Here is a 17,058-nt window from a genome sequence, read left to right on the forward strand (position 1 = left end):
TTCAACCTTCGCTTAGAATATCATGTTTCATGGAAGGTCTCAGTCTTTATCTTCAAGCCACTAAGGCCGAGATCTGCAGAGGTATTTAAGCTCCATTGAAATCAATGGACATTAGGGGGGTTTAAATGCCTCTGAGGATCGGAGTCTTCAGCATTTGGGCCTTTGACAAATGAAAGATTCCTTCCCATTCCATGGCCTGCATTGATCAGCATTGTCCCTCAGGCGCAGTGGAGCTGTCTCCTGCCAGGAGAAGCTTTGTTTGTTCAGGAGACAGTTTTCTTGGTGGTTGATCCGAGACTCTGGACCCCAAAGTGTGGGCTATTAATGATGGCTTAGAATCTTGATGGCTCCCATTGACTAGGACAATTGGTTGTAAATGGTTTATTGACCTGCAAGCCTTCCTGTGTTCCTCGGAACCAGCGAAGGAAGAATGGAGGCTGGGGTCTCACAGGACATGTGAGCATGTCACCTGACACTGGAATACATTTTAAACCTGGGGCTTTTCCAATTAGAAGGAGGGGTGGGGACCCAGAGAGAGAAAAGATTCCAGCCTTGTGCCAAAGCTATAAAAGAGGGTGGAACAAAACAAAGGAGGCTGCCAGTCATGAGAACACCCCTGCTTTCCACCTAAGATGTCTGCTGGAACTAACAAGTCTGTACCAGGGGAAAGGATTGAGCCCAGACTAGTAAGGAGCCTAGTTTGTGAAAGAAGCTTATTAGCATATCTCTGAGGGTGAGATTTTACCTGTAATCAGTTTCTTAATGTATTAGGCTGGACTTGTGTGTTTTTGCTTTATTGTGCTTGGTAACTTACTTTGTTCTGTCTGTCATTACTTGAAACCACTGAAATCCTACTTTTTGTTCTTAATAAAATCACTTTTCTTTATTATTGAACCCAGACTAAGTGATTAATACCTGGAGGAACAAACAACTGTGCATATCTCTCTATCAGTGATATAGAGGGTGAACAATTTATGAGTTTACCCTGTATAAGCTTTATACAGAGTAACATGGATTTATTTGGGGTTTGGATCCCATTGGAAGCTGGGTGTCTGGGTGCTGGAGATAGGAGACCTGCTGAGCAGTTTTTGGTTAAAGTCTGCAACTTTGGGGGCGTGGATCAGACCTGAGACTATTATCGCAGGCAAGTGTGTCTGGCTCAACAACGCAGGGTTCTGGAGTCCCAAACTGGCAGAGAAAACGGGCTCAGAGGTAGTCTCAGCACGTCAGGTGACAGTCCCAAGGGGGTCTCTGTGACCAAACCCGTCACATCAGTCTCCATTTCTCTCCCTGCTGGTCCACGTGGAACCACCCAACACACCTCATGAGAGAAACATCAGCCCAGGAACAGATCTTCAAAAAGGGTTTAATAAGAAAAAGCAAAAATTCACAATGAAGAAGTGTTAGGGACAAAAAAGCAGGGAAGTTCCAGACTGTCTGATCAATGGGAAATTAGAGGGGAAATCACAGCCCCTGTCTCAGTCAGACTTATTTCTTGCATCTAAACAAAACTGAAATCAAAAAGCTAATTGAAGCAGTTCCCAGGCAGGGATTGTCTCCAATACCCCGTTGGGTCAATGAGCATTTGGGACAGAAAGAGTCTAACCATACAGCATTTACATCCTCACAGGATATTTGATCTGAACCCAGCCATTCTTATATTGATGTCTCAGAGACGCCATCATCAACGTCATCATAACCTGGGTCATGAGAAGATGGGGACAGGGCTTCCCTCTCAGCCCCAGAGGCCCCTTCACTTCTTAGCGAGTGCAGACTCCAGCCTGAAAATAGCAAGCAAGTCACATTACAGTCAATGTATTCATTCTCCACTCATGTGCACTCACATAATGGATGGGCAACATACAGCATGGGCTGTGAATCAGCCCCCATCCACAGTTCCTCTTAGTGGGCCTCTGACATGTTTAAACCATTATCTCTCTCTCTGTTCTTCAAAGAAAACATGTGGGAGCGGATTCTCTCTCTTCTGAGACCTCCCTGGTGCAGGAGAAATGTGGGGATGGCAGTGAGCTGGTGACGACTCCCTGATAGGCCACTGGGAGCTGCTGTAACTCCTGACAGCTGATATAGTCCCTAAGGGACCACACGCCAGCAGACATCTGTTGGCTGGAGCAGGGTGGGGACCCTAGCCCATGGGACTTGCCTGGACATCACAGATCTCACCCACCCACACAATGCTCATTCACACGTTATTCCCATCAAGACCAAAGAAATGCACATTTCATCCCAGTTTCCTTTGAGGTGCAAAGTGGGAGCTCAGTCCTGGGTCCCAGCTCTGATCCTGTGCTAATGGGGACATTTACATATTGAAGAGAGTGATTTCAAAGCCAGGCCGCTAACTAACCCCACCCCAGGGACCTGCTCTTCCCATTACCATCCAGGGCACTGACACCTGGTTTGGGGAAGGGCACTTTGGCCCTGATCCTGCCAATGGGCCCATGTAACTTTGATGATTTGGACAGTCCCACTGAAGTCAGAGAGAGTATTCATGTGAGTAGACTGACAGATCTAGTATTTGTAGGAGCAGGGACCTTATCTAGGAAATCTTCTCTCTGTCTTGATTTCAATCCATTTAACTCTGTTTAGCAGAAGTCAGGGCGGGGACACACCTGAGAGTTCACCAATAACTGTATTTCAGTGCAGTGACAGTGACCTCTAGTGGTCAGTAAAGGCTCTTCCAGGTGAGTTCTCCACACTCCACTCACCTGTCCGTGAATCCCTGTTCTTGACACTTTCCCCATGGGCTCCCGTGACTTCCTGGGCACTCGGTCCAGAACCAGGGTCATCTTCAGGGTCAGAAATTTCTCTGACATCATCATAACCGTCCCCTGGGTCATCTCCAGGCAGGGCAGGGACCTCTGAAATAATGATGGGAATTAATGGTAATGAGACGAGGCTTTCCACTGAATAGAGAAATAAGCTACATGCCAGGTGTGGCAAAGGAGGGACTTGTGTGTATTATTTCTTATGAATGCCACATACACCTCAGTTTAGCTGTTTGATATTATCCTGCCAGACTGCACAGGGCAAAACAAAGGAGGCCATTGGAGGGGAAGCAAACAGGAAACATAAAAATAACAAAGACGTGGCTCCTTAAGGCAACAATGAGGGGAGCTGTTAATTGTGGAATGCCCTTGTCATAAACTTAAAGGGAAGGGTAATCACCTTTCTGTATTCAGTGCTATAAAATCCCTCCTGGACAGAGGCAAAGTCCTTTTACCTGTAAAGGGTTAAGAAGCTCAGGTAACCTGGCTGGCACCTAACCCAAAATGGCCAATGAGGGGACAAGATACTTTCAAATCTGGACCGGGGGGGGAAAGGCTTTTGTCTGTCCGTGTGATACCTTTGCTGGGAACAGATCAAGGATGCAAGCTCTCCAACTCCTGTAAAGTTAGCAAGTAATCTAGCGAGAAAATGCGTTGGGTTTTCTTTGTTTTGGCTTGTGAAATTTGCTGTGCTGGAGGAAATGTGTATTCCTGTTTTTGTGTCTTTTTGTAACTTAAGGTTTTGCCAAAAGGGATTCTCTATGTTTTGAATCTGACTGCCTGTAAGATTATCTTCCACTCTGATCTTACAGAGTTGTTCTATTATCTTTTTTTGTTCTTCTAATAAAGTTCTGGGGTTATTTTTAAGAATCTGATTGGGGTTTGGGGGTCTTAAAAATTCAAGGCTGGTTTGTGCTCATCTTGTTTATTCTCAAGCCTCCCCAGGAAAGGGGGTGTAAGGGCTTGGGGGGATATTTTGGGAAATAGGAACGCCAAGTGCTCCTTTCCCTGGTCTTTGTCTAAATCACTTGGTGGTGGCAGCACACTGTTCAAGGACAAGATGCAATTGGTGCCTTGGGAAAGTTTTTATCCTAAGCTGGTAAAAATAAGCTTTGGGGGTCTTTCATGCGGGTCCCCACATCTGTACCCTAGAGTTCAGAGTGGGGAGGGAACCCTGACAGCCCTTCCCTGGCTCCAGCCAGGCTACTTTGGGTTAATTCTTCCCAGCCCTGAGCTCAGGATCAAAGGGCAGATTAGGAAATGAAGGGGGTGGAGCAGCAGTAGCCAAGGGGTAATGTGGCTTCCAGGAGGCAGATTCATCATTGCTCACCTCGGCTGTCTGGAGTCTGGAGGACGTTTCTCAAGGCAGGCTCCTCCACATTATCGTAATCCAACTGAGACCCCGCTGGGGAAGCTCCCTCTAGAACAGCAAACGTCACGGTCAGCTTCCCCTGAACACACCCATTTCCCCAGCAGGTTTTAGTTCCCCATTAAAGGCCTGTTGTTTTTGAGTTTGGGCTTTTCATCATAGAGTCTGGAGGGGAAGTCACAGGGTGACCCAGGGGAAAAGGGAGAGTCATGGACATTCTCTCAAACAATAATTGTGCCACCTTTATTTCCTCAAAAATAACTAAGGCCCAGCCCTGCCCCACACAGCATCCAATACCAACTTTGTCATGCCCTTCAATGAGATCAGGATCTATGCTGGTATTGAGCTAACCCTGGACCTGTTTCATAGATTCATGGATATTAAGGTCAGAAGGGACCATTATGATCATCTAGTCTGACCTCCTGCACAACGCAGGCCACAGAATCTCACCCACCCACTCCTGCTATAAACCTCTCACCTATGTCTGAGCTACTGAAGTCCTCAAATCATGGTTTAAAGACTTCAAGGAGCACAGAATCCTCCAGCAAGTGACCCATGCCCCGTGCTGCAGAGGAAGGCAAAAAACCTCCAGGGCCTCTTCCAATCTGCCCTGGAGGAAAATTCTTTTCCGACTCCAAATATGGCAATCAGCTGAACCCTGAGCAGTTGGGCAAGATTCACCAGTCAGATACCCAGGAAAGAATTCTCTGTAGTAACTCAGATCCCACCCCATCTAACATCCCATCACAGGCTGCTGGGAGATAGTAGCTGCCACATCAGAGCTGACCATTGTGAATTCAACTGAACTCTATAAAGACATGGTTTAAAGTCCTTACATTATATGGGCTGGATCGTGAATTCGGCTATATGCTCCTGTCGAGGAGGCAGGGGGCTAAGGTCATGGGGCATAGATCAGGGGTTGTACAGTGACAAGTGTCAGCTGTGGAAGTCAGATTCTTTCATACAGTGTGAATATTTCTCTGCCAGGTTCCCTGCAGCTCCTCCCCTGGGAGAGAGCACAGTCAACCACACACAGAAAGGGTCAGGATTTGTTCACATTTCCATCAAGAGCTGGACAGAAATCTTTTGTGTGTCTCTGTGTCCACCCCCATCCTTGTTACCTTGCTTTGATCCAGGATCATTTTCCCCCTCGCTGTCCCCGGTGTAATACTGCAGCTTTGTCACTGAGTCATCTGAATAGGAAACTGGAGAAAGGGTAAATGGGATGTTATCACAGTGAGAGCAGCGAAACTGGCTGATGGGCAATGCATCCGGGTCCTGGAGCAAGATTTATGGTCTCACTATATTGCTTCTTCAAGAGAAGATGCTGAATTCACAGCGACTGAGTGGTGAGAGGCTGACACAGACTTTCTAAGCTAAATATCAGTTTTTTTGTAGTAAATGAGGCTTTGGGGTGGATAATTCAGACTGGGAAGATGCTGGGAACAGCCATATTGACCTCATGAGGTGAGGCAGGAACTGAGTGAGCCTTTTACCATGGCATCCCCTCCTGTGGGTTTCATTCAAATCCTTCTCAAGAACTGGGGAGCCTGTTTTGAGTCACACTCAGGGTGTAAGAATCTCTTTAGAGAGGAATGTTTATCTTCTCCTCCTGAATGTTGCTGCTTCATGGCCTAATCCAGCAGAAAATTATGGCTAAGGCTGCTGGTCTAGATCTCCTCAGCCACGGACATGACTCCCATTTTGTTGTGCAAGATACTCCCCCTCCCCCGACTTTTTGCCAGATAAGACAACACCCCTCCCATGATCAGAGTCTGTGACCAACCCCCACCATTAGCAGAGAGGAGAATGTGCATCTTCCCCCTGATTGACATTCAGTCAAAATGACGAGAACAGTCACTTTCCTGACCCAAAACTAATTACCCCCTACGGCTGCAGGATGTACAGATGGGCCTGACTGTCCTCAGAATGGGGCTAGCAGAGTCTGCTAACTCATTCATCTCAGTCCAGTAACTGAGTGGTCTCTTCACAGACCCAGCATCTGCAGCCATCCAGGACTCACAGGCTTGAAGGCTTCAGAGATTTAGTTCTAAGTGAGAGCTTTAGAAGGCAGAGTGCATTAGAGATTTTCTCCCTGTTAGGAATGACACACACAGACCTGAGCAATCAAACATTTCCTGCTTCTTTCTCATCAGGTTATAATTGATCTCCTCGTACACGGCCTCAGAGAAAGGGTCCAAGGATCTTCTGGAGCCTGAAAACAAAGGGCAGAGTTTGCACAGGGTCAGAGAAGCTAGGGATGGGAAACCCTATGAGATCATCCAGCCCCTGCCCCCCCGACTCCAGTGCAGGATTGGTTCCTACAGCACATTCCCACTGCTCTCTCCAGTTTAGATTTCAGCATTCCAGGTGACAGGGACCATGTCCCTGTCATATTTGTTCTATTGGCTATTTCACTGTCATTAAGTTTATCTTGATATTCAACCTTAATGGTCCCTTCATAAATGTATCCTATTATTCCTACTACCACCCAAAATCATTCCTCTCCTATCCTGGTGCTCACACCTATGGGAAAAATAGTATATGTACTGCCTAGAGACTGTGTGGGGAATAATTAGCTAATATCTGTGCAGTGCTTTAAAAATGGAAAGTACTATCTACATATCTTTTTAGGTGACGACTTTGAGGAACTGTCCCAGACTGAGGTGTCATGAGAGGAAGTTCTGGAACAAATTGATGAAGTAAACAGTAATAAGTCACCAGGACCAGATGGTTTTCACCCAAGAGCTCTGAAGGAACTCAAATGTGAAATTGTAGAACTACTAACTGTAGTCTGTAACCTATCATTTAAATCACCTTCTGTACCAGAAGACTGGAGGATAGCTAATATGATGCCAATTTTTTAAAAAGGCTCAAGAAGCAATCCCAGCAATTACAGGCCAGTAACCCAAACTACAGAACCAGGCAAATTCGTTTAAACTACAGTAAAAAACAGAATGATCAGACACATAGATGAACATGATTTGTTGGGGAAGAGTCAACGTGGTTGTTGTCAAGGGAAATCGTGCCTCACCAATCCTTTTGGATTCGCTGAGGGGGTCAACAAGCATGTGGACGAGGGGGATCCAGTGGATATAGTGTACTTAGATTTTCAGAAAGCCTTTGACAAGGTCCCTCACCAAAGGCTCTTAAGAAAAGTAATCTGTCATGGGATAAGGGGGAAGGTCCTCTCATGGATCAGTGACTGAATAAAAGATAGGGAAAAAAGGGGAAAAAATAAAGGGTCAGTTTTCAGAACAGAGAGAGGTAAATAGTTGTGACTCCCAGAGGTCTGTACTGGGACTAGTGCTGATCAACATATTCATAAATGCTCTGGAAAAAGGGGTAAACAGGGAGGTGGCAAAATTTGCCGATGATACAAAACTAGTCAAGATAGTTAAGTCCAAAGCAGACTGCGAAAAATACACTGGGGTCTCACAAAATTGCGTGACTGGGCAACACAATGGGAGATGAAATTCAATGTTGATAAATGCAACATCTTGAATACTGCGTGTAAATGTGGTGACCCCATCTCAAAAAAGACGTATTGAAATTGGAAAACGTTCAGAAAAGGGCAACAAAAATGGTTAGGGGTATGGAACAGCTGCCATATGAGGAGAGATTAATAAAACTGGGACTTTTCAGCTTGGAAAAGAGATGATTAAGGGGGGATATTAAACTATAAAATCGTGACTAGTGTGGAGAAAGTGAATAAGGAAGTGTTATTTACTCCTTCTCATAACACAAGAACTCGGGGTCACCAAATGAAATTAATAGGCAGCAGGGTTAAAACAAACAAAAGGAAGTATTTCTTCACACAACACACAGTCAATGCCTGTGGAACTCTTTCCCAGAGGATGTTGTGAAGGACAAGAGTATAACAGGGTTCAAAAAAGAACTAGATAAATTCATGGAGGATAGGTCCAGCAATGGCTATTAGCCAGGACGGGCAGGGATGGTGTCCTTAGCCTCTGTTTGCCAGAAGCTGGGAATGGGCGACAGTGGGTGGATCACTTGATGATTACCTGTTCTGTTCATTCCCTCTGAAGTGCCTGGCATTGGCCACTGCTGGAAGACAGGATACTGGACTAGATGGACTTTTGGTCTGACCCACTATAGCGGTTCTTATATAAGGGTAAATCTACACTGCAATCTGGAGGAGTGATTGCAGCATGCATAAACACATCTGAGCTGGCTTTGATCGAGCTAGCCACGTAGCTGTGTCAGCACACGCAGCAGCACAGGCTAACCTGCCGTGTACAGCCTCGCCTAGGAGCCTGGGTGCACGCTCCAGTGGCTAGCCCACGTCACAGCCATGCTGACGCAACTACACTGCTGTTGTTATGCCAGCTAGCTTTCACCGAGCTAGGTAAAAGCTATCTTGGGTATTTCTACATGTGCTGCGATCACACCTCTCATTGCAGTGTAGATATGCCCTAAATGCCTAGTAGAACTGTCTGATCTCTTTGGCCATAATCACCCAAGCTCTTTTGCAGCATTTCTCCTTCCTCGTACCCTCCCTCCTGCTGTATCTCTCTATTCCGGATCTTTCCCTCACATGGATTTTCTTGTACTTTTCTAATGGAATCTCAACATGTTATTTTTTCTAAGAATACTTGAAGTCTCTTTGTATTATTTTCTCCAGTGAGGCGAAGTACCTCCTTCCCCACTTTAGAGTGAGGGACCACTACACTCCCTCTGGTGGGCGGAGCCAAACCTGCCCTGCCCCCGTCGCTGGAATTACCAGGGCAGGACAGGAAGTATAAAGGGAGGGTCTTGCATCTCATTGGAGTGGGAGCTAGGGAAGGAGACAGAAGTCTCCAGCCTGCTGCAGAATTCTGGAGCTAGACTTGCACCGGACAGCATCCTGTCCCCAAAGGAGACCGACCCTGGAGAGAAATTGCCGGCACTGCCATCGGCCAAGTACCGCAACGAGACCAAGGACCCGGGCACTATGGAACCCCTCACCCAGACGCTGGTAGGAAGTAGACCAAGGAAACTGGACTTTGGTCCCGTTACACTGTCAAAACCCGAGTCAACATGTTTTAGCTGGATCCCTGCTGACCCAGTGGCGGAACAGTTCTCCGCTGTTAGGGCCCCGGGCTGGGACGCAGTGGAGTAGGGTGCGCCAAGGTCCCCTCATCCCCTGCTGCCAACCCCATCCCTGGGGTGGCAGCCTCCCCACATTAGGCCAAGAGGTCTGCTGTCTGCCAGAGCCAGGTCATCAAAACTGTCTGTTCCGTGCTCTGCCCTGCCTGAGTCCCTAGACTGTTTGGTGCTTCCTGCTCTTCCCCACCCAAAGACCCAGACTGTGTCTTTGCTGCCTGCCTTAGCCAAGAGGCTTAGGCAAAGCTTGCTTCCCACTCTGCCCTGCCCAGAGGGCCAGAGCTTCCCTTATCAACCATGAACTGCTGGCTGTCCCAGCCAGGATGCTGTGGACTAAAGACTGTTTATACTCCACCCCGCCTAGAACGCCAGGGTTCTAGATTCTTGATTGGCGGCAGCTCTGACAGGAGGCTGCGAACTCTAGACTTCTTACAGATCAACGCAGCAAGTGGGAACCGAGCCTGAGTGCTGTTGCCTGACACAGTGAGAGGGTGCGGCCTCCCTCTCCACTTGAGAGCAAGGAACCACTGCATTTCCCCTTTGTATTATTTCTCTGTCGTCCCCACTAGTTTCAACTCCTCCCAGTGTAGTGTCATCTGCAAGTGTCACTGCTGTGCTGTTCATTTCCATGGCCAGATCATAGCTGAAGATATTAGATATGACAGGACTTAAGATGGTCCCTGGATCCCGCACAAAGCTCTCCCTGACATGCACACCTTGTGCAGGTTACAGGACTGCTACTAGCAGGCCAGACTTCTGTACCAGACATGCTCTGGCTACAGAGCTTCCGTGCAAGAGGTACACACCAGATGTGTTCACCGTAAGATACCTTAATACTCCAACAGGAATGGCTGAAGTTAGTTTAAACAAGGTATGTTACACACAGTGTCACCTAGTGGCTGAATAGTATAATACAGTTTAGCCTTCCATTACGTCTCCCCCTTTGAGTTCTACATTCCTACCATGTACAACATTTACGTTATCATGGTATCCTTACATTTATATCCTCCTTACGAATATGTATGAACAAAGAATGAAAACACTGTGTGTTGCTTCCAGATGGGGTTTATAGCACAAAGAAATAAGGAAAAGAGTTAAAGTGTTGCTGCGTATGGTGGGAGTTTAATACAGAAGTGTACATTTGAAGATTGCCTCGACCCTTATCTCAAGGCAAGGTCAAGCAACCAGATGGGAGGGGCAAGGGGGGTGGTGGGCAAACATAAGAAACACTAAAAAGCCAGAAAAAAGGTGACCCTGGCTGAAACATAACCTTACTCCTTACCCCAACCATAGGGTACAAAAGAGGTGGTACCAAAGTCCCCATACTACGATCCTCCAAAACGGAACATGACCATAAATTGTAATGGGTGGGACCAAGGGATATAATTAAACCTGCTAAGAAAAAGAAGATGGGAAAAAGGACAGGGAAAACTCTGTGACATACAGAGCTATGGATATGCTTGCCTGATTAACCCCACTAAACATTGCATTGCCTGCACTCGGAGTATGGTCTTCTGCTTTCTGTTTGTGTGATAAGAACCAAGAGAGGGGTGAGGGAAAAAGCCCTAACATCTCTCAGTGGTACTAGTTTTCTAATTACCCAACCCAAACACGTAACAACTTGGTCATCTGGCTTTCCATCAGTAGCAATGACTGCCTGAGGCCTGTTCGGAATCTCTGAGTTTTCTTCCTCTTGTTCTCCATCTGCCATCTGTAGAATTTGCTCTGTTGATTGTTCTTTCTGAGGTACACTGTATGCTCCAGCATTTTATCTTGAGTTTATTTGTACTGGGTCTCCTTTCAACTATCCATCTTTCTAGTTCTTCCGCTTTTCTCATGAGGCCCATCATGGCTGCCACACTGAGGTGGAGAACGCTGTTGGTCTTTGATCACATGCACTCTGAATGAGAAGTTTTTCTCTTTGAAAGAGATTTCTGTGGTGAACTGTCCCATGCAATTCAGAATGCCTCCAGTGTTAGTCAGAGCTGTGGCAGGTAACTTCATCTCTGGGAGGGGTTGAAGGTGATTGTAAGGCCCCTCTGAGATGACTGTTACATCTCCTCCTAAGTCCATTTTAAAGTCCACAGTGTTTCTCTGAATGATCAGTTTCACTCTCCAGGCAGGCTCTGTATCTTCACACAGGATAGATCCAAGAAACAATAGCTCTTGATTGTCTGGAATATGAATCAATTCCCTGACTGCGTTCATGTGACAAACAACTGCAAAAAGTCCATGTTTCATGCATTTAATATATCCTGAATGTTTGAGTGGAATTTGCTCCTCTTAGCCAGGGAGTTCTCCCTCTTTACCTCACCAATTTCATGGTATTAACTTGTTTCATTCAGGCTGCATTTGTTAACAGCTTCTAAGCTAGTTTCTCGTTTTTCAAGTTTGACAAGTTGCTCTGGGTTTTGCTGTCTCATGAGCTCAGATTGCTTTGCAATTTGAATAGCAGTGTGTAGGGTGAAGTCTGTTTTGAATTGTAGCTCCTGTGAAGGATTTTTATCTGTTAACCAATAACTAGCCTCTCTCTGATGTTTACATGTTTGCTGTACCTGAATCACAGTTTTCAGCCAAGGCATGCAGAGCTCTTATAAACTATTCAGCATTTTCCCCTAGTCCCTAAATTCTCTCGTGAAAACATGCCCTTTCATAAACCACATTTCTCTGAGGGTACAGTAGAAACTCAGAATTACAAACACCTTGGAATGGAGGTTGTTCATAACTCTGAAACATTCATAACTCGGAACAAAATGTTACGGTTGTATTTTCAAAAGTTTACAACTGCACATTGACTTAATACACCTTTGAAACTTTACTATGCAGAAGAAAAATGCTGCTTTTAACCATCTTAATTTAAATGAAACAAACACAGAAACAGTTTCTTTACCTTGTCAAATCTTTTTTCAACCTTTCCCTTTCATTTTTTTAGTCGTTTACATTTAAGACACTACTGTACTGTATTTCCTTTTTTTTCCTTTCTTTCTTTCTTTTTTTGGTGTCTGGAGCTGCCTGGTTGCATACTTCCAGTTCCAAATGAGGTCTGTGGTTCACTGGTCAGTTCTGTAACTTTGAGGTTCCAGTGTATAAAGGACGCATCAAACAAAGCCAGAACCCTTTCATAGTCATCTTTGTGCCAGTCTTCAGGAAAATCAAAGGATTGAAAGAAATGCTCTGCTTGCTTCCAAATAGCACAAAGTAAACACCATACCTGTATAGCTTCAGTTTCCTTATGGAGTTTTGTAGCAATCTGAAATCTTGCAAAATGCTGCTTCTAGTCTGTCAGTTGTGAAGGTTTGTCAAAGCTGAAGTTCTCTGGTCAACGAAGAGGGAGATGTTGATGAAATCCTGCAACCTGTGTTGCTTTTTTTCCCCCTGTCTGCATCCTTCATTGCTCCTCCTTCTGTCTGCAACTTCTGTTGCTCTCTTCCTTCTGTTTTTCTTCTCCTCTGGCACTGCTTAACTTGGGGCACCATGTCACATACACCTTGGACATGGTAGGTGGCAAGGCTGCTATAAGCAGGTCAGGCTTCTGTACCAGACATGGACTGGCTACAGAGCTTCCTTTCCGGAGAGATACTCAACAGATGTGTTCACAATAAGATCCCTTAATGCTCTGCCAGGCATGGCTGAGGTTAGCGAATGTAAGTTGTTACATGCAACACCACTTCGTGGCTGAACAGTATAATACAATTTAACCTTCCACTACACTGCCAACGCCCCACGCCCCTTAGGCACAGCTCCGCCTGCTATTTCAGAGGCATTTCACACAGTGACACCAAGCAGGACCCACCTCTGCGCTCTGCCCTGGCACTTCGCACCTGCGCCCCCAGGATGATTAAGACCAGGCAGAGCAGGGCTCCCAGGATAATGCAGATGACCACGGGCACCGTGATTCTTCCACTGTCAGTTGGAGGGTGGCGCGGGGGAGCTGGAAGGAAATGAACATGGAAGAGGGAGGGATTATCCTGTGAGAGTCCGGGGGGCCCAGGGATCTCCCCAGTCACTCATTGCACGGCAGCAGGGTAAGGGGCTGGGACACAGTCTGTGTGCCATGGGGGCAGCTCACAGGCTGCTGTTTAAATCATGGGCCCTGCCCTGTCAGCTGGAGCCAGCAGACAGGAATTCTCTGGCTCAGCACAGCCTGCAGCTCCCACCCAGGTGTCATTCGCCCCTAGATTTCACAGGCCATGTGTAAGGGGACTGTTGGCCCCTTACTAAAACTCGGTGGGGGTGTTTCGGTTGGCTAGCTCCCAGGACCAGAAGGAAGGGGAAGGGTTGATAGGAAAGCAGGACCCTGAGAATGACAGTCCCCAGGAACAATGGGGAGAGGCCAATGCCCCAAGTCAGCCTGACTGACAGGGCGGGCAGGCTAATCAGGGAGTCAGGAGGACAAGGTGGGTCCTGTCCTCCCTGTGAGCTGGATTGCCTGGGTCAGACAGAGTGGGGCCGAGCTGCGGAGGCGGAGAGAGCAGGGGCCTGAGCTGAGCTGCGGAGCAGAGCCGCGCCAGATCCAGAGAGAACCAGAGCAGCAGCCCGGGGGGAGCAGGTCAGTGCTGGGAGCAGAGTCACAGGAGACCTGTGCTGGGAGCAGAGCTGCAGCAACCAGATCCGGAGGGGCCGGAAAAAGCAGCCCAGGGAGCTGGAGGCAGAGCAGCAGCAGCGCTGAGGCAGAGGGGAGCAGGAGCAGGAGCTGGGCCTGGGGCTGGAGCAGTCTGAAGCCAGGCGTGGTGAGGAGCTGAGGAGAGCGAGGGGGACCCTGGGCAGCGGGCCCAGAGCAGGGAGACGCCCCCAGCCAAGAGGCCTGGCAGGCCAGACTTGGAGGGGGATCGTAACCCCGACTGGGCGGGGGCGATGCTGGGAAGAAGGGTCCTGCCTCGTTCAGCCTGAAGGCGTGTGACCACCCCCAGAGCAAGTGTCCGACCCGCAGTATCCCTGCAGCACAGCCAGGGCCTGGGCAGGAGGCCTGGGACATGTGAGGAACAGACTCAACTTCCCTTACGGTCCAGAGACGCTGGTTGTGACGTCCCCGTGCCACAGTGCAGGGTGACGTGTTTTCCTTTAACCTTTCCCACTTTTTTCTTATTTTTTAAAATCGATTGCCGTTTAATACACTGTATTTCCTTTGAACTGCATGTAATGATCAGTGGGTCAGGGAAGCATCCAGTGCAGAGAGAGCATCTGGGAGTGGGGACACCTTAGCCCCTGCCCTAAGTGACCACGACAGGGTTGGGGGTCGACCCCCCAGGAATCCTGGGCCCAGCCCTGTCGGGGTTACGAGGACTCTGCCAGACAGGAGCGTGGAAGGGGAGCCCTTGATGTCAGGCAGGCCTCTGGGTAAAGGAAGAGGGAGCGAGGACTCAGATCCCTTCGCTAGCCCATTTCACTGGGGTAGTGTATAAGCCAGGAAAGTTCCCCACAACAGCGGGACCATTCCCCTGCTTACTCATGGCAAGGAGCTCCTGTCCTTAGGCTACAGCTTGCAGCTCATCATCTGTGACCCAGCACCAGGTAAATTTTAACTCTTGATGGGAGCGGGGGATGTTTTACCTGTTCTACTCAGTGATGCTGTCGTCTCTGTCACACCTGCAAGGGGAAAGGGAGGAGAGTTGGAGTCTGGAGCGAGGGGGAGCCGATGTGTTTGTCACTGGGTAGCGTCCCCCTCAGAGCTCCAGACATCACTTCTACAAATTCCCTCAGAGCAGCACAGGGTCTGTCTGTTAGTGATTTAGGGCCCACGTCCCCCTAGGCTGACTAGTAACAAACCAGCACACTGGGGTCTGTGATGGACGCAGGGGTTATGTGGGCTGATGTCTGAGCCAATATGGCCCCACAAAGCTTCCACCCCACAGCATCCATGATGCTTCTGCAAACAGGAGATGGGGGGGCCTGGCCTGTGACCAAGGGCGGGCAGGCAATTGGACCCATCCTCCTTCCAGAAAATTACAGCATGTAGCAGACACATCTCCTGTCACTCACCTGAGCAATTCACTGCAACATCTTCCTTGTGACCACAGTTGCTCTCACCCCAGGGCTTGGCAGGACAGTCCCAGAGAGATGACTCTGTCCCTCTGCAATTCAATGTTTCTACCCAGATGGGACCAGTCCCCTCACCAAATACAGCCTCGCCTGGGACTGGTACAGCAGATCCACAGCCCAGTTGTTTACACACAACGTTAGCATCCGCCATATCCCAGGAGTCATCACAAACTGTTCCCCAGAAGCCACGATACCAAACCTCCACTCTCCCCGAGCATCTGTCCTCTCCTCCCACGACACGTAACTTCTCCTGATCTGGAAATGCAGAAACCTCACATGTTACTGGGACAGCTGGGAAAGTCCTTCGGGACCAAGAGTGAGACAGTGAGAAGCAGAAATACCTGTGCAGCTTGTCGAGTTCGGGCAGTCGGCAAACAGGGCCTGAGGTTTCTATGCAGAGAAAATGATTAACTGAACAGACCGAGAAGGGTGTATGATGTAGGAGAAGGTAGGGCTTATCTGTATATTAAACCCCTAAATTTCAGCAATTTTATAAACTTAAATCTAAATCTATTTTGTTTCATAGCTAATGGATTTGTTCCTCAGTGGATTCTCTGGATGTTGAAATCTTTATTCAGCTTGCTGCTGGTGTGTGCGTGTTTGTGGGTATCTGAGTCTGTTCCATCCACCCTGTGTACAGCTGCTCTTGACCCTGTTTGAAGGTAAACAGATTTGTCAGCTGAAACACAGCCACATTATTGTGAGGATCCAGAGACAAGAAATGGTGGTATTAGAATTGAGGACTGTACCTATTGGGTTATGGGAAGTGGGCAGCTGCTCCAGCCCTGAAGGGGTTGGAAAAGCCCTGCAGGGGGCTGGGGCTGGGGAAGGAAGTAAAACCCCAGCTGACTGGGGAAAGTGGTGCAGCTGGGGGCCATGTCCCAATCAAGGCCCAGCTGGCTCTATAAAGGCTGTAAGCCAGAAGCCAAGAGAGACCATTTTCTCTAGCTCTGAGGGAGGGACTTGGCTGTAGAGACCTGAACAGAGGACCTAGTTTGGAGCAGGACTGGGGAAATGCAAAGGAGCCGGGGAGCTCCAGCCTAGGAGAGCCCCAGGCTGCGGACCTGGTAAGGTCTATTAGGTACGGGGGTTGCAGGGGCAGCCACGGGTGGGCAGAGGCAGCAGGTCCAAACCCAATGTTGCCGGTGATGAGTGGCTCATACTGTAGTCTGCCCCAGGACGCAGGGACTAGCTGGTGACTAGAAGGAGCCTATGACTGAGGTGAGGCAGGGATAGTGGGTGGGGGGGTTCCCGTGGGAGGGGGAGACCCAGAACTGTGGGGTACTGCCAGGGGGCAGCACCCAGTGAAAGGGGCACCAGGGTCCTGGGAGGGACACGGGAGCCAGCAGCAAGGCGAGACAGGGCTGAAGAGGGTGCTCTGGCGCCTGGAACGCTAAATCCCAAGGACAACCAGCAGCAGGTGCCGCTGGTGAGTCTGCGCCCCGGTTACAAGGACTAAATGGGACTTTAGATCTGAAACAGACTCACCTACACGCACAGACCCACTTTTTGGGAATTCTGATCCTGACCCAGATTTCACAGCCTGGGTGTCAGGAAGCAGGGGCTGCAGCAGAGCTAGTCTCCAGGCTACTTAACGAGCGCAGCTGGACTGTATCAGGCTGTCTGACTGGTCAGGCTGCCTGATTGGTCAGCAGTCCAGCTCTTCAGTCCAGCAGCCACACCAGCATTCAGCAACTGCTCAGAGCATTTCCCACAGCTAAGATATCTCATTTTCCTGTCTTGTTCACAGTCGTGCTGTTG

The 17,058-nt window shown here is 48.5% G+C and overlaps 1 protein-coding gene across 1 annotated transcript in view; it reads right to left on the minus strand.

The window, feature by feature from the left end:
* Positions 1 to 1,370: 1,370 nt before the first annotated feature.
* The window catches only part of LOC140907236 (scavenger receptor cysteine-rich type 1 protein M130), a 71,735-nt gene continuing 56,047 nt past the window's right edge, over positions 1,371 to 17,058 (minus strand). The window contains exons 10-16 of the mRNA XM_073332754.2: positions 14,809 to 14,874; positions 13,052 to 13,189; positions 6,272 to 6,367; positions 5,274 to 5,345; positions 4,114 to 4,203; positions 2,724 to 2,876; positions 1,371 to 1,781 (exon numbers count right to left, since the gene is read on the minus strand). Coding sequence (XP_073188855.1) covers positions 1,657 to 1,781; positions 2,724 to 2,876; positions 4,114 to 4,203; positions 5,274 to 5,345; positions 6,272 to 6,367; positions 13,052 to 13,189; positions 14,809 to 14,874 — 740 coding nt within the window. The 3' untranslated portion in view covers positions 1,371 to 1,656. The remainder of the gene's footprint in view (positions 1,782 to 2,723; positions 2,877 to 4,113; positions 4,204 to 5,273; positions 5,346 to 6,271; positions 6,368 to 13,051; positions 13,190 to 14,808; positions 14,875 to 17,058) is intronic.

The sequence above is a fragment of the Lepidochelys kempii genome, chromosome 1, assembly GCF_965140285.1.
Source record: "Lepidochelys kempii isolate rLepKem1 chromosome 1, rLepKem1.hap1, whole genome shotgun sequence".
Classification (NCBI taxonomy): Eukaryota; Metazoa; Chordata; order Testudines; family Cheloniidae; genus Lepidochelys; species Lepidochelys kempii.